Source organism: Galeopterus variegatus, unplaced genomic scaffold (assembly GCF_000696425.1).
Source record: "Galeopterus variegatus unplaced genomic scaffold, G_variegatus-3.0.2 Scaffold723, whole genome shotgun sequence".
NCBI classification, from domain to species: Eukaryota; Metazoa; Chordata; class Mammalia; order Dermoptera; family Cynocephalidae; genus Galeopterus; species Galeopterus variegatus.
This window is the reverse complement of record NW_007726834.1, coordinates 198,621-223,918: the sequence shown is the minus strand read 5'-3', so window position 1 is coordinate 223,918 and position 25,298 is coordinate 198,621. Positions and strand designations below refer to the sequence as shown.

The window sequence follows — 25,298 nt, the reverse complement described above, 5'->3', positions numbered from 1 at the left end:
CATATGTGGGACAGTGATTCCTCAATTTATCAGAAAAAGGGCTAAAATTAATGATCACACATTATTAATGAAACAGAAACTGTGTGTTTTGGCAAGAAGAGAGATATATCTCCTTTACAGGGTGTGATGAAGATATCCTGAAACCTTCTGTACAACAAACATTACCCCACTTTCTTAAGTCACTACTTTTTACCTTGTTTTTCTTGCCATCCACTTCAAACACAGAGATTGAGCCTTTGCGATATATCTCATCACCAGGTGGGTGTTTCCACACACACTTGGCCTGCAAGAGAATGGAATTCACATCAGGGAATCAAAGCCCTCCCAACAAGGCTGCTCTTCAAAGAAATCATGGGTCAAATTTAGTTAACTGAGCTGAGGGACAGTTGGACACACTTGAGAACACAGCAAAACAGAAATTTTTTCAGTAAAACAAATAAAGGCTTCTGAAGTCATTACATTTATGGCATTTTTACAGCAGTTCGGAACAAGTTTTCTGGATTATATTCTGTCACTATTTTAGCCCAAAAGATTAAAATCATCGGCGAGATAAAGAAGAACACCCTTTCTTATTATAAAATGCCTCACGCCAACAGGAAATTCTTAAGCAGCTTATTTCCAGCAGCTTAGAGCTAAGTACTTTACTCTTACCTTTACCAATAATTTCTCTTTGCCGCCTAACTATTATGTTTTTTTCTCAGATTAAAAAATCTACCCACAATGATAAAAACCATTCACCACTATCTGCACACACCACCCACCCCCCACTTCTTCCCCATGAATGTATTCTCTCTGTTACACAACGAAATAAGAAAGTCCTTCTGTGGGTTAAAAAAAAATCAAGGCAGCCTGGTCAAGCAGCAGGAAGCTGGGGAACATTTGGCCACAAGGGGGCACAAAGTATCACCCTTTCCTTGCACCCAATTGCTAATACAGTAGTTTTACCGCGGCCAGCAACTGCTGTTATAGGTGAATTCTTGAAAGGTTTTATGTAAATACATTTCAAAATATTGTTTAAAAAGTATATGTATATGGAACACTTTCTATTAAACAGTTTTATTGTGACTCTTTTTGTTGACCAAAGAATTGTGTTCCAATTTTGTCACATGTAAATGCCAATATTTATCAACTGGAATTGCTTCAAGAAAGCTCCACCTATAGTTTGTTCTTTCCACCCCTTACTCATACTGGCTCTTTTCAACAATAAGCAAACCAATACAACAATTATTTGTTTAAAAACAGAAGGCATGCCAAAGAAAGACCATTCCAGTGGTTACACCTAAAGTAAAGAGAATCAGAATACATAGGGATTAAAAGAAGTCGGCTGGCCAGTTAGCTCAGTTGGTTAGAACATGGTGCTGATAACACCAAGGTCTGGGGTTTGATCCCTGTACTAGCCAGCCACCAAAAAATAAAAATAAAATAGGTTTGTATTTCCTGAAATTTGATTTTTATAACTCTCATAAAACAGAGTAGATCCTAAAATAGCTAGAATACTTATTTGGTCCTCAGATTTATCTACTCTTTTTCTCTCTCTACTATTTTTGCCCTTCTGGCTATCTCATTGGTTAATGTCATTAAATAACCAAAACCAAAAAGAATAAGGTACAAATGGCAAGTAGTTCAAATCAATAGAAATACCAGTTTTACTTAGCTCCACGGTCTAACGTCTGTGCCAGTGTCCAGCCTTCCTGCCACCCTTACTCCCTTGCCCTAGTGTCTCCACCAGTTCTCATACATCACCTTCCTTCCATTTTTCTATCCCCAGACAAGTAAAATGTGCTGGAGTATGGAGAGCTTAAGTCAAAGTAGCAGTTCTGGGCCACAAAGCTATAGACCATGTGCTCCAGTTAGGAACACAAAAAAGCAGTATCACAAACTGGGGAGAAGAGTATAATAACAGAAACATAGGAGGCCTGGATTGTAGATGTAGAAATCCTGGAAAATAAAGATGGAAGGGAAAGGAAGAAGAGACATCTGAAAAGGCCTTAGGAATGACAAAAGGTTTCTCTGTCTGAAAGACTAATCTCTATCCTTTTCCTCATCCCTCGTCACGACAGAAATTCCCTTTTAAATAAGGTTTTTTATTCCACAACTAGGGAAAGAAAAATGACTTAAAGCTGCAAAAAATCTAGTAAACACATTTATCAACAATAAAATCAGATTCAAGTCTTTATTCTATTTTAACAGCAAGAATGTTCAGAAACCAGAAAGCAATAAACAACTTGAGGGTGGGGCACCAAAGGACCCGTTCTGTTAATTAATTTAATAATCTGTCACAGGCTGATCTCCCTTAAACAAGTTTTCATTCAACACACATTTACTGGACATCTACTGCCCAAGCTAGTTACTAGGGATACAAAAGTGAGCCATGCTGTCCCTGCCCTGTCTAATGAAGTCTATGTATTTTCATCTAGTTTGGAACACACAAAAACTATCGACAGAGTTAATTCATATTCCAAGGAAGAAATGGAAAAGAGTGGAGAGCAAGAAAAAAGGCAGGGACGGCCCGGTGGCGCACTCGGTAGAGTGCGGCACTTGGGAGCGTGGCGGCGCTCCCGCCGAGGGTTCGGATCCCATATAGAGACTGGTCTGCTCACTGGTTGAGAGCGGTGCGGGCACGACACCGAGGGTTGTGATCCCATTACCGGTCACGAAAAAAAAGACAAAAAGGAAAAAAAAAAAGAAAAAAGAAAAAAGGCAGGGAGAAGTTAAGGCCCTTCAGCTGTTTTGGGTACCACCCAGCACCATACGACAGGCTGTATACCCTCACCCTGAATTGTGGCTTTCAATTTCCTATTTCTTTTTCCCACTGCTGTGGACCACTAAGAGTTGCCTGGACAGATATCACCTCTAGGGCAAAACCCACATAGCTTATCACCATCATGATCAAGGCAGAGGAACCCAAGACAACTTACCATGTGCCGACGGAGTATTGTTTGGCTCTTCATATATTTTAAACAGAATTCACACATGTAGAGACGTCCCAGCCGTGCATATTCTTCAGGATAGGGAGAATGGTACCAAGTATCGAGCTCATAGCGGCCAAAAGCAATTGTCTTAATCATGTTGCTCCCCTCTGTGATTTGGCCTTGCAGCCTTAACTTCTCCTATTGCCAAGAAGAAATCAAGTCAAAAGAGGATGAGAATTTACCATCTTTGTTTTAAAAAGCCTGTTAGTAAGCTTATGTGCATACCGCCATACTAAACTTATGAAAAAAATCAGGCAGATTTGCCTTCTACCCATGAGAAACACTAAAGAGAGCTATGTGGGCATGGGAAATCAAGCAGGTTTACAGAAAACTTACTATCTGTATCACCCAGAGCAGAGGTCTTAACAGAAAGTGGTTTCTCTGCTCCCTACCACTGTGGCTTGGGCCTTATCAGAAAGAGCCCTCAGCAACTAATCTTCATTTTTATCAGCCTGAACCAAACTGAATTATAAAGGGAATCCACCACAACTCTCTACCCTTACAAAATATTCTAAAATGAAACAGAAAAGATAATTTAGAATGGCCTCACTCATCTGCAGAAGCTTTTATAAAGCTCCGTGAATCTTTGTGACATATATCAATAATGACCACTTTTAAAAATAAATTGTGGGCGGGCCGGCCCGTGGCTCACTCGGGAGAGTGCTGTGTTGATAACACCAAGGCCCCGGGTTCGGATCCCATATAGGGATGGCAGGTTTGCTCACTGGCTGAGCGTGGTGCTGACAACACCAAGTCAAGGGTTAAGATCCCCTTACCGGTCATCTTTAAAAAAATAAAAAATAAAAAAATAAATTGTGGGCCCTTTAAAAAATATTTTTGAAATGTGGATGACAATTTAATTTTGGAATTTAAACTCTAGAAAATGTTTTTAGATATTCATCTCCTTTCGGTGGCTATGAATTGGCTACAGAAGTTATGCTTACAAATTTGTAATGCATAACCAGGTGAAAAGGTATGAAAGACTGTCCTAGGAAATGCTCTATTCCAGAATAGCATAGAGAAAACCAGCAGCAGTAGCAGCCTATCCCAGCCAAGGGTAGCCATCAAACCCGGACCCCTACAAGTTTTCAACAAGTCTAGTATTCGATATAATGAAAAAAAAAAAGGGGGGGGGGGTTGTACATAGAAATGAGATTAAGTTTACAAACCAAGGCTCCTTGAATATATTTAATCTGCTAAATCAGGAGTAATTACCAGGATTTTCTTCAAGCAAAGTTGTTAAAAAAAATTCTGCCTATGGCATCAGAACTGTGTGAACTGTAAATAAAAATCCAAACAGGAAACCACCTTAATATATAAAACCTAGCTGTGTCAAAGATTAACTCTAAAATATCTGACAACAAGCTTTTCCATTATTCCGCTTCACTGTTATCTTCATTCTTTTATGATTAACTGTATTAAAAGGAGAGTTTCAAAAAAAAAGAGAGTTTCTGTTGGGATAAAGGAAACAGAGATGCATATATCCCAGTCTAGAGGTTCTCAGAATTGCAAATCACCCCACTGAGACAAAGGGGCACCTACTGTTTTATCCAGCCTCACCACCTCAAGCCAAACTGGTACTTCCAGGAGTTGAGGTGGAAAGGAGGGAAAAATTCTAAGAATAAGGGGAAGGGGGGAGGGGTGATTAGTTTTAAATATGAATGGGAAAAGCAGTCTCAAAAAGGCCAGCTGGGGAAAGGAGAAAGAGATTCAAGCAGCAAGGTACATTTAATTCCCATCAGACTAATTGCTAATCATTTTTCTTGGCACTTCTAAAGTGCCTTTCACAAGTGGTCCTCAGCTTGGAGGTTTTAACACTCACCAAATCCTCTGAAGCTCGGGCTTGTGCTCTTCGGAAAAGATCCAAGTCATACTCGCTTGTCAGGTTTTCCAAGAGAGGTTCCCGAGTGTTCCCATAGGTTTGTCTGTGTTCCTAGGAAAATAACCAGAGTGTGACATTCTCTGCTTCTAAGAACTTAATCTATTTCATTTCAATCGATGCCAACCACAACCATAAGCTACTTACTTAGTACCTACATATTAGGTGCTAGGGATTGAGCACAAGACATACTATTTATTAAGTTAACTCCAGCAGACACCCACTATCCACCCTAGTGAGTCTGGAGAGGAAATGCTCCTACGCTTTCGGAAGGGAGTTTCATTCTTCTGTCTCTAAACGGGCACCTCAAGGATCAGAACTCTATCCCTAAATTTTTTCATCTGAAAATGTGCATGACCATACAAATGAATAAATTACAACAAACCCAGAAGCACGACACATTCCTAGAATCCTGAGATCTGCAAGGAACCTCGGTGGATACTCCCTAATTTAAAAACAAAAAACAGATTCTTTAAGCTTTAGCACCTAAGATTTTAGACTGAAAAGAAAACTTGTAAGTAGGGACAGGCAGGTGAACTAAGCAATCCTGTGTAAATTCTTTCATTTGAATTTCTGTGGCCACCATTACACTGTTGACCAAAGGTGTAATGCTGTCACTAAAAATCCAGCCCAAGTGCACAGCTGAAAAACAGGCAGGACTCTTAAAAAATGTCTTACTAAATATTAAGCAAGAAGAAAAGAAGAAAAGCCTTAGAAAATTAAAAGCATAAAAATAATCCAGTTTTAAATAACTTTCAAATCTTACCATGACAGCCACTACAAGTATACTTTCCCAGGAAATAAATTCCATAAGGAAAACTTCTCTTTTAAACCTTTGCTTCTAGGCCTTCCCACTCTGTTCTAGGCTCCACCTCCCACCCAGAGAATAAGAGACAATGGTGGTTAAATGGAGTGGATGGCTCACCCCAGGAATACATTATAGATCTCACATATATATTAGCATATGAAGAAACCATTCGCCAGTATCTTTACCCCTATTAAAATTTCTTCCGGGGTTGATACCTGTTCCTGCCAACCACCAAAAAAAAAAAAAAAATTTTCTTCTGGTTAACTTAGGTCCATCTGCCGTATAATGTATCTTTTTGAATTTGGGCTGTCACCTAAGATTTAAGTGTAAGTATTAGTCATTTCCTTTAGTTTTTGATAAATGCGGAGGGAAAAAAGCTAGAATAAAATCCTATCCAGCATTTTTATCAGGAAGGTTAGGTCAAAATAATCTATCCCAAATTACTGAAAAGCCGATGTTTATAATATGAAAAAAATTCAGGAGCTTTTACTTTGGATGCACTTTCTTTTTTTCTTTTTTCTTTCTTAAAAGATGACCGGTAAGGGGATCTTAACCCTTGACTTGGTGTTGTCAGCACCACGCTCTCCCAGTGAGCAAACCGGCCATCCCTATATGGGATCCGAACACGTGGTCTTGGTGTTATCAGCACCACACTCTCCCGAGTGAGCCACGGGCCGGCCCTACTTCAGATACACTTTCTACCTGTATAATTTTGGGCAATTTACTTTTCTAAACCTCAGTTGTCCTGTATGTAAGACAGGTTAAACACCATCCATTATACAGGGTTGTTATAAACATTAATGGAACATCATAACCACTGTGCCTAGCACATAATCACCCAATAAATATTATTACTATATTATTACACCTTCACCCAGCGTGCAGATAAAAACACTGAACAAGACAGGGGCAAACATACAACCTGGTACCCTACAGCCCACTAACCAGAGCCTTCCCTCCACACACCCAACATAGTCAGGTGTAAATGTTTAGCTACAAATTCACCCCACAATCCATCATCCATCTCACATTGATCTATGTCCATTTACTCGTACAGTTATCATTTTCAAGACAGTGATGACTGCCAAAAAAGTAAATACAAAGCTGGCCGGTTAGCTCAGTTGGTTAGAGTGTGGTGCTGGTAACACAAAGGTCCAGGATTCAATCTCTGTACCAGCCAGCAAAAACAAAAAAGCAAAACATAGTTTGGAGTATTTCTGTCTTAGTGAAAATATGCTCTGACTGTCTAAATGGTCACAAACCACACATTTAATAATCTATTCTAATAACTAAATAAAAAAAATTCCAATTCTAGGGCCGGCCCGGTGGCGCACTGGGTAGTTCGCCGCTTGGGAAGCGCGGTGGCGCTCCCGCCCGAGGGTTCGGATCCCACATACGGACCGGCTCCCGCTCACTGGCTGAGCGAGGCGCGGGAGCAACGCCGAGGTTTGCAATCCCGTTGCCGGTCCCTGGTCCGGTACGGGGACAACACTGAGGGTTGCGATCCGTTGCCGGACACGGAAAAAGACAAAATCGTATAACTTCGTATAATGTATGCTATACGAAGTTATTACGAATACCAATTTGTCTTTTTTACTGACCGGTATCGGGATCGCAACCCTCAGTGTCGCGCCCGCACCGGGGACCGGCAATGGGACCGCACCCCTCGGTGTTGCCCCCACTCCTCGCTCAGCCAATGAGCCGCCGGTCTGTATGTGGGATCCGAACCCTTGGCGGGAGCGCCACCAGGCCGGCCCTGGAGAACGATTTTTACTGAACTTTTTCTTCTCCATATTTTTGTTATTTTCAGTAGTAAGCATGTATTAATACATTTATACTAAAATAAATCTTTACCTAAAAAACTAAATTTATGCAAAAAATTTTTGAAGAACTTGTAATGAAGTGAAGATATCAGTTCAAGATGTTTGAGTGAAAAGACAGAATTCCAAGTGCTACATATAGTAAGAGCCTAGTTATATAAATAAGGTATTATGTAAAAAGCCAGGATATATTCCAAAATGCTGGCTGTGGCTATTTTTAGGTAGTAGGATTTATGTTTTCTTCTGTATACTTTTCTTTCTTTTTTAAAAAAAAGATGACTGGTAAGGGGATCTTAACCCTTGACTTGGTGTTGTCAGCACCACGCTCACCGGCCATCCCTATATGGGATCCAAACCCATGGCCTTGGTGTTATCAGCACCACACTCTCCCGAGTGAGCCACGAGCTGGCTCCTCTTCTGTATACTTTTCTTAATTGTTCTATATTCTCTATTACAAATGTGCATTACTTTTGAAATTAGAAAAAAATGGTAAGATTCTACAAAAAGATCTATTATAGACTATACTTTTCCATTAAAATAAGTGGATTACCTCTAAGCTTGAATATTTTTCCTTATACACACATTTCCAATGCCACAGGGTAAATTTTACCCTTTAAAATTATAGTGAAGTTTACAATTAGAGGATCAAATTTTTAAAAATCTAAATTCTAATTGTATTTCATTTTTCTAAGACCTCCTCCTGTTTCACTCTCAACCGCCCACTTTTGTGGGATTATAGTAAGCTCTAAGTGCCAGAAAAGAGTCACCTGTATTCAGTATTCACTTGATACACACTTGTAGAGAATAAGAAATGACAAATTTGAAAGACAGAATTAAATGTCTGACTTTTACTCACCATATATTTCTCTTTCTGTTCTTTGCTCAGTCCAGAATTTCTTTTCTTCCTGAGTTCAGCCACCTTTTCCTTATATCGCAGCTGTCTTTCCGTTGGTGCCTAAAAGAAAAAAGGAGAAAACTGAGAAGCTAGCTAGAAAACTCATCATGAATTTAAGCTTCGAAATGAAAGTACCGAAAATTTAAAAAATTTTTTAAAGGAAGAAAAAAACACTGGAAATGTTACAGCCACACTGTGAATTATTTGGCAATTTTAAAATTCCAAATTAGGTTCCCTCATCACCCAAACCACTACCTTTACTGCCAGTTAAATATGGGCTAAGAAATGCAAACTTATTTTAATATGAACATAAATTAAGGATGGAAGGCTCCACAAAAGCAATGGGAATAAAATAAAGATCATTTCAACTCAGTAAGCATTTAATGAATGCTTAGTGTATTCCAAGTAATGGAACCGACATGATCAAAAGTGATACAAAAATAAATAAAAATAGAAAAAGTGAATAAGAACAGAACACAAGACAGACAATGAAGAAAAGTATAGCTATCACTTATGGAATGCTTTTTACCTGCCAAGCACTGGGGATAGGTACTTTAGATACATAATTTAGCTGATTACCCTGCCAGGTAGGCATTATTCATCCTTTTTTATTAAAAAGGAAATAAAGTTTAGGGAGATTAGCTGACCTGCCCAAGACAACACAGCTGGAGTAACAGAGTCACAGTATTCAAACCCAGATCTGCTTGGCCTCAAAGCCAAACTTCCTCATCACCATATTTCCTCCACTCTGCTACCCACCTATAATCTAACCGCAAAAACAGACACCTAGATGGTGAGCTATGTAAATGTGACAAAGGCTAACATTTTGAGAACATCACAATGGAAATACATGTGAAAAAAAATCATTAATGGTGGGAGAGGATTTGGGAAGAATTGCTACAATAGCTGAGAGCTTCACAAGACCTTGAAGGATAAATACAATCTCTTCTTGGTACAGGTATAGAGTTCCAGGCAGGAAAACAGCAAGAGTAAAGACCAAAGGCATTTAGGAAGGAACAAGGAATTAAGTGCAATCAATGCGGCACGAATGTTCAGAGAAGCAGAAGAAGGTTTATGACAGAGCCAGGATGTTTCCTGGAAAGTAAGGGAAGAGAGAAGTAGAAAAAAAACGACACAGTCAACATGCATCAAATGCTACGGAAAAGTCACTGGTGACCCTAGAAAAGTGCCAGCAGAGGGGAGGGGTTTGAAGGCAAACTATAATGGGTTAAAAAAAAAAAAAAAGATAAAAACAAGGATACAGAGCAACAAAGTGTAATCTTTCAAATAATCAGAGTAATCTTTTACTTTTACTATTACTATTATTATAAATAGCACAATTCCTTCATTTATGAGATAGAAGTGCTTGTTTTACAAAAGTTTACTACTTGAAAAACAAACAATTCTTAGTTTATGACTGGAAGACTGTGAATGGCCAGAGCTTTAACTAGGCCCATACCTGGTGCCTGGTTGAATGCCTGTTGTTGTCATCTTGCCTGTGGGACAGCATCCTTTCTTCTATCTGCTTATCCCGGCTCTGTGCTCTCACCTGCAACCATCAACAACGTCAATAAATCCACCTGCTTCTAAGACTACGTTTACTCAACGTGTAAGAATACAAGAATAATCCCCTGAATTTACGTTGTACTTTTACTTTCAAAGGGTCTTCACACTTATTACCATAATCTCTGTAAGAAAGAGATAAGGCAAGCTTCACATTCTGCTTTCTCAGCCATTAACTGAGGATCAGAGAAGTGAAATGATCAAGCTAAACCGTGGTAAACCTTAAGTCTGATGACTCTGAGCCTGAACTCTTTTCACTCTACAATGGATGGGAAATAGTGTGAGGAAGTACAAGAACAGAGTGAGGAAATACAAAGAATATGTTAGAAAACCTGGGTTCAAGTCTACAGAAAAACTTAACTCTGCAATTACATGGCCTTAGACAAATCATATCAGCTCTCCGTAGTTATCTGGGAACTGAGGACCCAGTTCCAACTGCCTATTCAACTTCACCACTAAAACTCAGGAATGGTCAAAACAGTAATGAATTCGGGCCGGCCCGTGGCTCACTCGGGAGAGTGCAGTGCTGATAACACCAAGGCCCCGGGTTCGGATCCCACATAGGGATGGCCGGTTCGCTCACTGGCTGAGCGTGGTGCTGACAACACCAAGTCAAGGGTTAAGATCCCCTTACCGGTCATCTTTAAAAAAAAAAAAAAACAGAATGAATTCCCCCACAACTCTGCTCCTCTCCAAATCTCCCTAGTATCAATAAATGGCAACAGTAGCTAAACAGCTGATCAATCAAAAACTTGAGGGCCTAACCCGTGGCTCACTCGGGAGTGTGCGGTGCTGGGAGCGCAGCGGCGCTGGGAGCGCTGAGGCCGCAGGTTCGGATCCTATATAGGGATGGCTGGTGCACTCACTGGCTGAGTGGGGTGCAGGCGACACCAAGCCAAGGGTTACGATCCCCTTACCGGTCATAAAAAAAAATAAAAAACTTGAATGCCATCCTTTTTTCTCACAACTTACATGGAATCCAACAGCAAGTCTACTAGGTTGCCTCCCTCTAAAATATAACCTGAATCCAACCAATTCTTAGAATCTCCACTGACACAATGCTAGTCCAAGCCACCATCAATGGACTGCTGGACTTTCTTTCTAAGCATTCTTCCAATCACTCTATCCCGTGGCAACTCTTGCCCCCACAGTCCATTCTCCACATACTAGCAAGGTGTCGCTTAGAAAAAAAGGTGTTTAGGAAACCATATCATGCCTCTGCTCAAGCCCTCCACATGCTTCCCATTGCCATCAGAGGGAAAACATACTCGTGTGCCAAGGCCTATATGAGCCTTCATGATCTGGATGCTGCTTCCTCATTCCCCATCATATTGCAGCCACACTGGCCTACTTTCAGTCTCTCATCCTCAACAGTTTATCCCCACCTCATAGTCTTTGCACTTGCTATTCCTTCTACTCAGATATCTCTTCTCCTAAATCTCTACATACTGTATCTTTGCCATCATCCATGCCCCAGATGCCAATTCCTCAGGAACGTCCTCCTTGACTGCCCTAAGAAAAGCAGTGCTATAACCACCCCCCCAAAACAGTCACTCTCTTTATATCTTTACAGTCACTCTTCATATCTTTTCTCACAGTACTTATCACTACATGAAATTCTTATTTACCTATTAATTTATAGGTTTATGTTGCTCCCCCCACAAAAATGGAAACTCCTTTAATGCACTCTTACATCTTATTCACTGAATCATCAGATATCTGTAACAGCGCACATGCAGCCACAGAAATATATAACCAAATAAAATTGATAATATAACTGATCACAAAGGTTTCCTGGGAAACTCAAGAGCAATTATGTATATACAGGTAGTTTTAAAACTCTAGAGCTCTTAATAAAAGTGAGAAATCAGTCTAATGTTTTCATTTGGGATTCTAAATGCAATAAAAATATATCATCTTTCAGAAATTCTCCTGATCCTCCAAAAACATGCTCCAATAGTAGAGATAAATTATGCTGAGCCTACTTCCCCTTGTAAAGGGAACAAAAGAAAAATTCAGGATAGAAATGTTTTCCTTTTTTCAGAATTTTCTTCCCCAAACTCAAATTTTTATTTTTCTAAAATAAATTGCTTAAGGTATTGCTATAAGCCAAAAAATTTAACCATTATACCTCAGGAAGATTTTTATGTAAAACCATCAATCGTATCTGGTCATTATATTTAAAGAAAAGTGGTAGAGGACAACTCTCAAAAAAGAGAGATCACAGTTATATTCAGAGAAAGAAGTACCTAATGCCTTGTCAGCTTCTGATGCAGATGTGAGCAGAGGTATTCCTGTTCTGCTCTGGTCTCAGACTAATGGGAAGACAATGGAAAGACCTACCGCTTACTCTTTCACAAAGCAAGAAACTGCCTTGCTCACAAAAAGGTTTGGAATGAAGAAAAGTAAGAGTAAGGTCATCAACCTTAAAATCCATATCAGTATTAAAAGTATACTACTTTGCTGAAAGACTAAACACAACAAAGAAACTTTCACCCCTGTGGTCTACTTGCAAATAAGAGAACATATTCCTGAATCAAGGACAATTAATGTTAGCTACAAAATTTAATTCTTCTCAGAATACAACTGGCTCAGACAAGAATAAACCTCTGACCCTGGGCTCATCAGCAAAGTAGTAACAACAAAAACAACAACAATACTTTGATCTAACCAGCTTGGATAACCTGTTCAAAACTACCTGAGCAATGCATTTATAATTAATAACATTCACAACTCTTCCTTCTCTATAATTAATTTTTTAGTTCCACACAAAATAGGATCATAGGCTCCACTCCTAAATAAATTATCCCAAATCCCTGAAGGTTATTTAGGAGCCATATTTTTCAAGAATTCAAAAGAGGAATTGACCAAGAGTCGGCATAATTGATAGTTAACAAAAGGAAAAGTATTTTGAAGAAATGGACAGAGAAAGAGGAAAAGAATTAAGAAAAAATTTTAAAAAGCAAAATGATTTCATAGAATTATAAGAAGAGAACTTAATGCATAAATATTGAGATCACATATTTATGCAAGTTACTCCTAAGGGGAAAAGGTCCCTAAACAGTCTTTGAGGTAATTTTTAATGGAAAATACCAATGCCTGGTTGATGTTCCAAATACTCTATTCCTGTTAATTTCTTTTGATACATTCATTACATACTGTAACTTTTTTACGAGTATTTGTTTAACTAGTTTTTTTAAAAGCACAATTGCTTTATTGTTTCCCCCACTACAATGTAGGACCAAGAACCCTGCCCATCTTGTTCATCACCGTATCCCCAGTGTTTAGCAAAGTGCCTGGCAAACAGTAAGAACTCAACAGGTATATGCTGAATAAATGAGAATACGATTACCTTGCATTCGTCGGCTGATAGGTTATGATAGAGTGGGCATCCTGAGATGGAGAAATGTCTCTCGTGCTTTCCTGTAAGATGTCCTGTTAAAGGAGGGAAAACTTAATCTCAAGAAAGAAGACAAGATTAGAAAGTTACATTTTTCTCTAAACAAACCTGTTTTTTTGCTATATCATTTCTATCAAATATGTGTAATCAGATTGAATCCATTTAAGGTAAGTGCTGTTAGTTCCATACTGTGCACCCACCATGAATTTTTTTCTTCTACAGGATAAAACTAGCAATGTATGTTCAATATAAATTACAGTTCCTTCTGTTCTGATGATATATTTCTGAAATCCCAAAATGTCATAAAGCTGTACATTTATAATAAGGCACAAAATTACACACAAGAACACTTTCTTTTGGTGAAATTTAACTCTCCTATAATAAATTAATCAAGCCATATTTATAAACAACTTTTCTTTCTACTATGCAATGCTATCCAATCTAACTTAAATCCTTTGAATAATCTAAAGAAACTTATGAAAAATGGAGGAAAAAATGGCCTTTTCTATCATATAAGTAAACATATTTTGAAAATTTTGAACCTCATTAAATAGACTCATTTTTTTGGAGGGAGGACTGGTTTTGTTTAAAAATTTAGGCTTTTTCTATAATCAAACTTTTTTTTTGGGGGGGAGACCGAGCCCGTGGCACACTCGGGAGAGTGCAGCGCTGTGGGTTCGGATCCTATACAGGGATGACTGGCGGTGCGGCCAGTCTCAAAAAAGGACAAAAGATGACTGGTAAGGGGATCTTAACCCTCGACTTGGTGTTGTCAGCACCACATTCTCTCAAGAGAGCTAACCGGCCATCCCTATATAGGGATCTGAACCTGTGGCCTTGGTGTAATCAGCACCACATTCTCCCAAGTGAGCCACAGGCCGGCCCTACAATCAAACTTTTAAACAGACAGCACAAGGCCTTGTAAGAGAGGAAAACATTAGGAATAACAACACAGAAAGCTTGTTTTATCTAAAGGGGTTTTTCTTCATTCTTCTATTCCTCATGTGTTTTTTTTTAAAAAACACACAGGGAACTGAACATTATTTCCTTTTTATACATCTCTACAACCAAGGACTTTATTAAACACTTAAGATTGAACGGGCTGGTAAGATAATGCTAATGAAACAGAAAGATAAGTTAGCTAAGCTGAATTGCAAGCCAACAAAAATCATAGGAAAAAAGATATCTTTTTCTTTTTTTCCTATCTTTCATAGGAAAAAAGATATTTAATTTGGGGTAAAGGAGACATTGGGATTTAAAAAATTATACAGCATGATTTACAGTGCAAGCTTTAAAGGCCAGAAATAGTCCAAGTATCAGGGAGAGTGTTATTTTATGACATTCAGGCTGCCATTTCTCCGGGACTGTATTATTAAAAAATGCAATTTTAGAGATCCATATAGTTACGCTGGACACAAAAAACTACCCTCAGTGATCAAACACCATGTATATAAAATGTAGTGTCATCACCAAGGTCAAGGGTTCAGATCCCGATACCAGCCAGCCACCCAAAAAAAAAAAAAAAAAAAAGTAGTGCCACTGCTACAGCAAGCCTTACTTTTTAAATTCTGTGTATCCATAATTTCTGAGTAAATTATTCAAGCCATGTCTTATTTTATAATATATAAATTAAAACCAATCTAATGTATCTATATTAAAAGTTTAAAAAGTTACAGCTGATCTATTGACCCAGCAATTCCACTGCTATGAATCTATCATTCAGATTTTGCAGAAAGACACTGAAATACATATGTATAAGGCCATCTATTACAATCTTATTCAACACAGCTAAAAAAGAGAAACAATCTAATGTCAATTAATATGGGACAATTTAAATAATTTATGATCTATCAATATAATAAAATTCTCTGTATCCTTTTTAAAAAAAAAAAAGTCTAAGTGCTAATAATGTAAAATATCAAAAATAAACAACCATTTGAATAGCATTTTCCCTTTCATGAATAACAAAAAAAAATGTACATATATATGTACTTATGTGTGTATAAAAACTTACTAGAAACATTCACCAAAAAACTATCGATAGTAGTTTTATATTTGGGGCATGGTTCTGGGGTTATAAGTGAAGGAAAACTTTTACTTAAGCATTTCAAGCCCTCCTGCTGGGTTTTAATCTTTCACAGCACATATTTTATAGCAAAATTATTAATGACATTGTTTCTTTGTTTTGTTTTGTTTTGTTTTAAAAGATGACCGGTAAGGGGATCTGAACCCTTGACTTAGTGTTGTCAGCACCACGCTCACCCAGTGAGCTAATCGGCCATCCCTATATGGGATCCGAACCTGTGGCCCTGGTGTTATCAGCACCGCACTCTCCCGAGTGAGCCACGGGCCGGCCCCATTAATGACATTGTTTTGCCTAAAATAAGGAGAACAGGACCAAGAATAATTTTGAAAGCTCAGGTACATACTTTTCCAGCTTCCAATATATTAAAGCCAAAAGTCAAAGAAAACTTTCCTGTGATGCAACATACTTGTATTTACCCCATGGCCTACCCCACTAAGGGGCTAAGTCCTGGGCATAAGTAACACTCGTCCGGGCTCCCACTCTGACCTCATCTCCTCTCCATTCTGATCATTCTCCCTCAGGCATACTGGCCTCTAAGTATTCTTCAAACCAGTTAAGCATTCTCTTGCCCCCAGGGGCTTTGCACTTGCTATTCCCTCTCCCATAATGCTTATCCTCAAATATTTAAACGCCTCACTCTCCCACTTCTTTCAGGTCTCTGCTCAAATGTCAACCTATCAGAGTAGGCTTTCCCTAACCAACTACACACACATACACACACACACACACACACGTACACGTACACCCATGTGTGCACACACACATGCAATATCCGACCATCACAGCACTCCCTGTGTATGTACTATGTGCCATACAATGAGATATTTAGAGATAACTGGTTGTCTTCTTTGTTTTTGCCGGGAAAGGAAGGGAATTTTTCCCCGGGAAAAGCTCTCAATAAACTGAGTGCTTTATCATAGTTACTTTCCTTGCAACCAGATTTATTATTATGGACAATAGGCCAAGAAGCAGAAATGCTTTTATTCAAGTGGGCAACTCATTGTAACTCTGAGCACATGACCACTGAAGAGCCCAAGAAGGCAGATCACAGAAGAACACAAAACATTTCTTGACGATTCTAATTTCAGAGGGAGACAGAACCATAGAATACAGGTAGTCATGAAGCTGGGGATCACTAACCTAGAGAGTTACAGCCTGGTGTAGGACACTTCATATTGAAATTGTAGCTTTCATGGAAGCGACGGCGCTTGGGGCGATGAGAGAGGTCGCTGCCTGAGTCCTTCAGGGACATGTCTTTGGCAATGCTTTCATCGTGAGACACGTTGGGACTGGAGATGTCTATGTCAGACTCAGAAGAAGGTGCATTTCCAGTTGGAGTTCGAGGTGGTGACTCATCATGATCAGCTGTATTTTTAGTTTCTGAAGCAAAAGCAATTGGCAGAACTTGTGAATGCGGTGCATTTATTTAGAGGTTTACTATTCAGAAGAGTTTAGGAGCTTCCCAGATCCTCTTTCTATGATTTAACCAGTAACTTTTAGCTACTTATCTGCTATAAAGCTAAATCAAATGAAAAATGAAGAGACACTAACACCATTCCTCTTATGCAACTTTACATTCTGATTAAAATTAAATTTGGAGTTTACCTAATATAATTTACTTATCTGTGTTTCTCCTGAGCTCCTAATGATAGGTAATCAAAACCAGGTGGAAATAAATTTAAAAAACATTTCCATCTCACTTTCCTTCCAGGAGATACACAGGATACAAGATAAATGAAAACAGTTGTCTTTCTGGATGACAATAAACAGATCTGGTGTGAGAATGCACTTAGACTCCTGAGTTAGCTTGCTGGTAGTTTAACAATCCAATCTTGAAATTCCAGACTCTAAATCAGGGGTTGCAAATCAAATGCCTACAAGGCAAGGTATCTCATTGTCCATCTAAAGCATCTCACTGTCCAACTACTGTTCAACTCCAGCCAATTATTACTCTGAGTGATAATGTTCCCAGATCTTTCCACTGTTTAAACTATTAATCCAGGATTTTATAAGAAATCTCTGTATTTTCAAATATAGGCAACAAATTAAAAAAAATTTTAAACACTGTGAGAGCAAACCAATCGACCCTGTTGGCAGGCTAGTCCTAGCCCACTAGTGTATAACCTCTGCTCTAAGGCCCCTATGTGGGCTGGTGAATCAGTCTCAATAATAACATTGCCCATTAAGGTCAAGAATACTCTAGTACCAAACTGTCCTCAGCAAGACCTAAGAAAGGAATCAGGCAAACAGCATTCACCTAGCTGAACTGTTTTCAGTAGTAGGCATCTACCTGCAGTGGCTCCAAGACTCACTTAAAAGGAAATTGACCAGATCCTCTGTAATTGGTCCAAGTCATACCATACTCACTCACCTCTATCTGAAAAATCAACCACTTGCTCAGTTTCTGAGCCAGAAGAACGAGTCTGTCGAAGAGGGTATTTTTTCGGAGTCACTGGAGTGGGCTGCTGCTGACTACGGGTCACTCTTCTGGTAGAATAAGCAGGCTCCTCAGTGCCAAAAGACTGCAAATTTCGAACAGGGCTGGAATCTGATCCCAATTTTTAAAAGATAATAAAATAATTAAAGGAAAAAGAAGGAAATTGGTTTACTTCCCATCCATATGATTTTTTATTATTATTATATCCTCCTCCTCTTCATATTTCACATACTCCAAAAAATTCCTCAAAATATCTATTTTATTAAATAAAATATAAGCAAAAGAGCCTAGCCCATGTATAGAGACGCAGTATAGGACAGCACTGACAGTTTAGGTTCGGCAATCAAGACTGAACTTGATTCAACTGCTCTCCACCATACCAACTAGTTGTGGCATCTTTGGTAAGTTAATCTCTCCAAACCTGTTTCCTGACCTAGAAAAAGGAAAATACTAGTAGCACACTCCTCATAAGTTTGTAGTGAGGAACAGGTGAGATCTTGCATGTAAAGTACTTAACACGATCCCTGGTACATAGAAAGTGCTTTATAAATATTAGCTGCATTCTTTCTTTCTTTCCTTATTCTAACCCACCAAATAATACAAATAATTCCTTTCTATAGGGGCCTATTGTTTCTTTTTGATTATTCTCTCTGACACTCTTTTTTTTTTTTTAAGATGACCGGTAAGGGGATCTTAACCCTTGGTGTTGTCAGCACCACGCTCTCCCAAGTGAGCTAACTGGCCATCCCTATATGGGGATCTGAACCCGCAGCCTCAGTATTATCAGCACCACACTCTCCCAAGTGAGCCACAGGCCGGCCCATATTCTCTCTGATACTCTTAAGCAAAATTATTATAGATTCATAAAGATAAGGCAAGAATACAGCTTTTTAAGTTCTTTTGGATAGCAAAACCTTTTCTAAGGCACTCAGCAGCCTGTTTATATCTCTAACCCAATGACACAAGGAAATAAAAGAAATTCAAAGCTGAAATTAAAATGTATTTTAAACAAACAAAAAATCCTAAGATGATATGTAAATCTTACAGATTCTCCAAAGAAGAAAACTGAACTTCCCAAACTTTTGGGTGAGAAATGTTAGCACAAAGCAAAGTTATGTTTGTACACCTCCAAGGGGCTCTGTTCACCAAGGCTGTGTACAGCTTGCTATGCAGAGGTCCACCTTACATAGACTACATTGTGAATGGTGTCCCCAAGCAGTTGAGCAACTCTGTAGTCATGGAGTATAATAACTAGAGAGCAACCCAGACCTCATGCATTTTCTAGCTGTTTTGAATATGTACAACTTTCAGCTGTCCAGGGCATGGCCAATTACACTAAGAACATTATGGCCCTTCCTTTACATATAATGTTCCCTCTGCCTAGAATAACATTTTCCCATCTTTTAACTTGTGAATTCCTACTAGATCCTCTAAAACTTCAGTCTGGGAGACCTGCCTTAAGTTGGCTGCCCCATCACTGGTCTTTCATAGTACTCTATGCAAACATCTCTCACAGCCCTTACCACAGTGTATTACCATTTTCAATTTACATATCTGTATCTCGCACTAAACTGTAAGCTCCTTAAGGGCAGGAACTATGATTTTTCTACCATGGTATCCCAGCACACAGCATGGTACCTGAATTATAGTAGCCATTTATCAACAGTCCATTGCAATAAAAACTTGAAAGTTGAGGAATCAAAAGACGATAGCTATACTTCAGCTAAAATATTAAATTCAAAAGTAAAGTTAGGAACAATCACAAAGACAGCATATTCCCACTTTCTTGCTTGAAAAACTAATGTTTTTCTCTAATTTTGCAACATGATCATATGCAGTAACCAAATCAACATTATTTAAGTGCTCAAGACATATTATAATTTTTCTCCTTAATCTATTATCACCTATTGATCATTAGCTTTGCGTATTAACTTCAACCTTCTTTCCTCCCTAGAGAATCTTAGAGCAGAACCAGAAGGGGTCAAGTATACCCCTACAAATATAAGCCCCGAAGGCTAAATGCACTAGAGACCCTTAAACCTTCCAACCCCAAGATTCTCAATTCTTTACTACCAAAGCAAAATTATCGGTATTTATACACTGATATTTGGGTACAACTACTTATATCTATTAACTGTGTATCAGCCTACATTACAGACGTAAACATGGTTTTAGAAGTACTGGGCTTCCAGGCCAGCCCGTGGCTCACTCGGGAGACTGTGGTGCTGATAATACCAAGGCCACAGGTTCGGATCCTATATAGGGATGGCCGGTTTGCTCAATGGTTGAGCGTGGTGCTGACAACACCAAGTCAAGGGTTAAAGAAGTACTGGGCTTCCTCCAATAACAAGTTCAAGAGACTATTTTAAGTTCCTGAGCCTAAACCATTCCAACAGAAAGTGAAGAAATAGCATTCCCATTTTACCAATGGGAACACTCTAGTCTTGGGAAAAAAAAAAAAAAAATCAAATGACTCAAAACATATATGTGTCTCACACCCATTATACCAACCATAGTTCCTTTGGGTCTGCAAATTGGACAGCACCCCCCAACAGAAGCATTTTTAAAGACATTATGCTTCTGAATTTGCTCTACATTTTACAAGTCATCTGTATACTGCTATCTACACCAAGCCAAGGGACCAGTTTCCACACTAACTAGCACAATAATATGATGAAGAGTCAGTCAGCTGGGAGGAGTGGTCAGGAAGAATGAAGACTTTTACCTTGAGAACTCTGGCTCAGCCTGGCTGATGAGCGGGTGACTCGGGCAGATCGTCGGGATGTACCATCACTCTCTGAACTGTCTGTGTGCTCGAGATCTGTAGAAAAATCGGAATCTTCGGTTCCATCTGAACTACTGCCTGCATTCCTCTGTAATACCACAGATCCAGACATTAGCACAGAAGCATTTACTCTGTGGGTTTGTATTAACAATGAAAATCAAACAAACTGTGAGGCTGGAAACACCAAGTTCAAACCTAAGAAAGGACTCCACAAGCATTTCGCTGCCTGCCCAGAGCCAACTTCCCTTTATTTAGGATATTTAAATGGAACAACCTACAAATAAGGCACCTTTGTTAAATAAATAAAAAGAATTAATTCTTACTGTATTATCACTAATTCTGAACCAAGTCCATTTGGAGATCAGTACCACAAACTGGAAATAAAAGTACCCAACTCAAAACGGTCTTGCTGACACACCATGAAAAAAAAGTCCAAGGTAGTGAGAAAAACACTTACACTAGGCCCCATTTAACTTTAGAGTAGCCTTTGTTCAAAGTCTCCTTGAACAGCTATGACATCTAAGAAAAATACACTACTTCAAAATACCATGGTCCACAACTCTGATCCCAAAAGAACTTAAGCAGAAAAAGACAAAAACTCTTCTTTCTAATGCCGTCATCTATCGTTGAAGTTTCTCTACATGAATGCCACAAGTGCTGAAAAAGGCAGCTTGCACGTGAAGACTCATGCGTACTCAAAACAGGGTTTTTTTTAAAAATCATCTTCTAATTAATAATTATTTGTCAATTATTAGCCTCCTGAGAACTGATTAGCCATAAAGATAACTTTTATCATTTAAGAATTAACACTATACCCTTTACTAAACCAGAAAGGGAAGAATATTTGCTAAAAACAATACCAAGCTTCAAACTACAAGTACCGATTATTTATTCAAAACTCTTAGGGCCAATTGTGTTTGTTCATATTGTTTTTAGATTTTAAGAAAATACTTTGCATATATCCTGCAAATAACACCCCATAATCAAACACATTAATATTTCTGCAGCAAAATATATAAAGTCATACACATAAGATGCATAAAACCAGAAGTAACCTCAGAACAGTTTAGAACAGGTTTGCCACCAAACAACTTACTGAAAAATTTACATTTTTGAGAAGTCTGTGTATCTGGGAAATGCAGAAAGGGGACTGTGGACCTATTCCAATAATATTGCTGCATTTGGTGAGCCTTAACACAGATACTAGTTACCAACTTAGGTCATTTTAGGAGACTTTAAAAAGTGTAAATATTTAACTTGGAAAGCCTCTAAAAAGAGAAAGATTCTGCAGAAATGAGCAAGAATACCACCCAGCTTTCCAAACATTTCAAGGGTAACCTGCCCAGAAATGAGGGGAGGCCCCACAAAGAGTGACAGAAAATTGCTAGGATGAAGGGAGATTCTTAAAGGTCACCTAGTCCAATTACCCGGATATTTGAATCCCTGACCTCTGTCCATCCTTTCCTGGCTTAACCCTAGAACTCAGCTCTTCTCTCTGGCTTTCACCAATCTACTTCCCATCTTACTTCAGAACAGATTAAACTGCTCCCTCCCTTCCCTCCTATAACATTATGTATATACTTCCAAGTAGAGAATTTACTAGATCCTTCTACAGTTATTTTATGTCTGTTTTCCCCATCAGACTGTGATATCCTTAAGCCAGGGATCAAGTCTAATTAATTTCTGAATCCCCAGCAACCAGCACGTAGCAAGTAGTCAATAAAGATTTGTTGAACTGAATTAGATATGTTCTGTAGTTCTGGCTCTGCCGTGGCTTAATTGAGTGATTTGGGGCACTCACTAGGCCTCCGTTTGTTAAGTTGTAAAAAGAAGGGGCGGCGGTATTCCTCGGTGATCTCATTAAATCCTTTCCAATTCTGGAAAGCTTTTTATTTTATGAATTGCATTTTCTAGGTGCTGTCGAACTAAGCGAATAAGGGAAGGTTAGGGTTTAGCAGCACCGGGCCTGAGTGAGATCCCTTGGGAGTGGGCGCTGGTTTTCCATCACCCAGTCCTCTGCTTTGTTGTGCCCCCCACCTGGAAGGGAAGGCAACCTCCAAAACCCCGCCTCCGCACCTATCAGCATTCCCACCCGGAAGGGCGGGGATTCGTGCCTCCCAATCGAGGCCCTGCTAAACCGCGCCCCCATGGGACAGACTGCCAAGCCCGGCCAATCAAGAGAGGAGGGATCGTTCTCTACAGCCAGTGGGAGACCGCTGGGGCCGTGCTCAGACACCGCCCCCGCACGCGGGGAGGTGACCGTTGGGCCCAAATCGGCGGCGTCATCAGCCAATCAATATACTTCTAGATGTTTGAGCAACCAATTAGCAATAAGAACGCTTCCGATCCAGGCAAGCAGAGGGCGGGAATAGTTGCAAGCACAGGCCAAGGCCAGGGTCGGGCCCACATTTTTCTGTCGGGTATGGACGGAAGAGAGGGTGGCTGAGCTAGGTTCCGGGGAGAGAGACGTGGGAACCCAACCACTGTGAGGCGTGGCCAACTGCGTCACACTGCTCAATCGACTGTCCTTAGAAGCCCGCCATCCCTCTTTTCCCGTTTCTCACCTTCCTTCGCGGCATTGCCGGCGGCTGCAGCCCGACGGTTCCGATTCGGGCAGCGGCGGCAGCAGCAGGAGGAACGGTGGCTCCGGCGGGCTCCGTGGCGGCCTCTGTAGCAGTCCCAGTCCTGCGGACGATCCCAAGTGCCTCTTGCCTTTCAGCGTCCAGCGCCTTCTGCGCAGGCGCCGCGGGCTGAAGCGCTTTTTCCTTCACTTCCGGCTGGGGCTCGCGTCACCTGACGTTACGGGCCACAGAGAGTACTGGGAGAGTCGCTCCTTTTGGTGAGGCTAGTGGGCGCCATTTTGGAGTTGGGCAGAAAGTGGTACCCATAGTGGAAACCCGGGCCAGCCATTTTTAGTTGGGTGAGTGGCACCTTTTGTGGGCGTGAGTAGCCATTCTTTTTGGGGGCAGAAGCCTGATGGTTGAAGTTAACGGTTCTCATCTTTACCTTGGGCAAAATTTCCGTTCTTGGTCGTTTTAATTTCTAGAGTCGAGGAAGGAAACCCCCCGAATCCATCAGGTTGCTGAGATTTAACCCCTTCGTTGCCTAATTGACTAAAGGACTTTTCCATTTATCATATAAACTCAAAGTTGGGAAGAGATATTTTGTACAAAAAACTTTGTGTTTTATTAAGTGCCATCCTGTGCCTCAAAGGGGTGAGAATGGGGGCTGGAGAAAGGGACGAAAGATTCGTGTTCGTCATCAGGCAATTTCCTTTCTCGTAGAGGATACACTGTCCTTGCCCTTAGCGAACAGCAAGTTAGCATGTCACTGGAGGCGGCAAAACCAATCTCCAGAAGCTGTAGCTCCAAAGAATTCCCAGTTTAGCTCTGTGGTGAGCGCCCACCTCCTTCCCCGACTATGTTTGGGTTTGAGAGCACTGGGTGGCCAGGGGTGAAAGTTGTGCCTTGAATATGGGGGGTACCGTACCAGAATCGGAGAAGCGCTGAACCCGTTTAGCCCAAATGACCTCTGGAATCCAGATGCATGAGCCAAGAGTTGGGGGAGGGAGGAAGAGGAAGGAATATTTTTAGTGAAGCTAGAACCAAAAAAAAAAAAATGGATATTTAAGTAATAATGAGAGGGCCTAGGAAGGAGAAGTTGAACAAGGATATTAGGCTAGAAGAAAAGGCTGGACAGGGGAGGTCAGGCTTTGAAAATTTAACCTTCCTTGAGGAAGTCTTGAGAGGGCCAATGCTTGGCAAAGAGCGACTGGGCGGAATCTAGGCAAATTTGGTCATTAAGTTAGGATCCTGGACCCCAGTTTCAACGAGAGGCAGCTAAGATGGAGATTTCTCCCAGGAGCAGGGCTAAAGAACAAAGCAGCAGAAGGCAAACATTTGATTGATATGCTAAATAGAGGACTCTAGAGTTAAAAGTTCCAGACCCTTATCCAGCAGCCAGCATTCTCCTTGGGGATATCCTGGGCCAGTGTTAACACAGGCAGTTTTTAGTATTTGGTATTTAGGTTTTAGTGCTTAGTAGAAATACCTTTGAATAACCTACTTAGGTGAACTGCACATAAGAACTTATAGAAAATGGCTCACATTTCTTCTTGCTTTGTATCCCCTCAGCACTTAAGCATTTAATTTCACACTATTTTATTTTGTACATGCTGGTGTGTTCCTGAGGTCACTCTTGGATATTCTGGCTATCCGACTAATGGTAAGGACCTCTTATACTCGCATTAAGAGCATATCTCAATTCTTTCATACCATCCTTTCTAATAGTTCCCAGACCAAGTTCTGCCCATAGTAAATGCTTGTTAGTCAACCAGGATATCATTAAGATTTTACAGTCTCTGAATGTACAGCAGTCAGAGATCATAAAGTATCTCTCTCTGGAAATTAGTATTTTATAATAAGATCTTAACCTGATTTAACCATACATCATGCAAATACTTACCAGCAATACAGATGTCCAATTTAGGTAATTTCTTACACTGGATTCTCTAACACTGCAGCTGATACTGAAGAGTTTTACATTTTCATTAAGATATGGTTCTTGTCCTTGGAAAGTGTATGTACATTCTGGCAGAAAGATGAAAAAACTAATGCCAGGATAGAAATATCATAAGGAAAAAAATGTGTTCTT

General features: G+C 39.9%; 1 protein-coding gene across 3 annotated transcripts in view; it reads right to left on the bottom strand.

Moving 5' to 3' along the window:
- KAT7 (K(lysine) acetyltransferase 7) overlaps positions 1 to 23,385 on the bottom strand; it is a 30,837-nt gene extending 7,452 nt beyond the window's left edge. Inside the window, exons 1-10 of one of the 3 annotated variants that reach the window (XM_008571801.1) lie at positions 23,210 to 23,385; positions 20,586 to 20,733; positions 17,795 to 17,971; positions 16,564 to 16,803; positions 13,290 to 13,372; positions 9,834 to 9,923; positions 8,336 to 8,434; positions 4,795 to 4,905; positions 2,919 to 3,110; positions 194 to 283 (exon numbers count right to left, since the gene is read on the bottom strand). In XM_008571801.1, coding sequence (XP_008570023.1) covers positions 194 to 283; positions 2,919 to 3,110; positions 4,795 to 4,905; positions 8,336 to 8,434; positions 9,834 to 9,923; positions 13,290 to 13,372; positions 16,564 to 16,803; positions 17,795 to 17,971; positions 20,586 to 20,733; positions 23,210 to 23,224 — 1,245 coding nt within the window. In that variant the 5' untranslated portion in view covers positions 23,225 to 23,385. The remainder of the gene's footprint in view (positions 1 to 193; positions 284 to 2,918; positions 3,111 to 4,794; positions 4,906 to 8,335; positions 8,435 to 9,833; positions 9,924 to 13,289; positions 13,373 to 16,563; positions 16,804 to 17,794; positions 17,972 to 20,585; positions 20,734 to 23,209) is intronic. The other 2 variants (XM_008571804.1, XM_008571802.1) reach the window with 2 other exon arrangements.
- Positions 23,386 to 25,298: the final 1,913 nt, after the last annotated feature.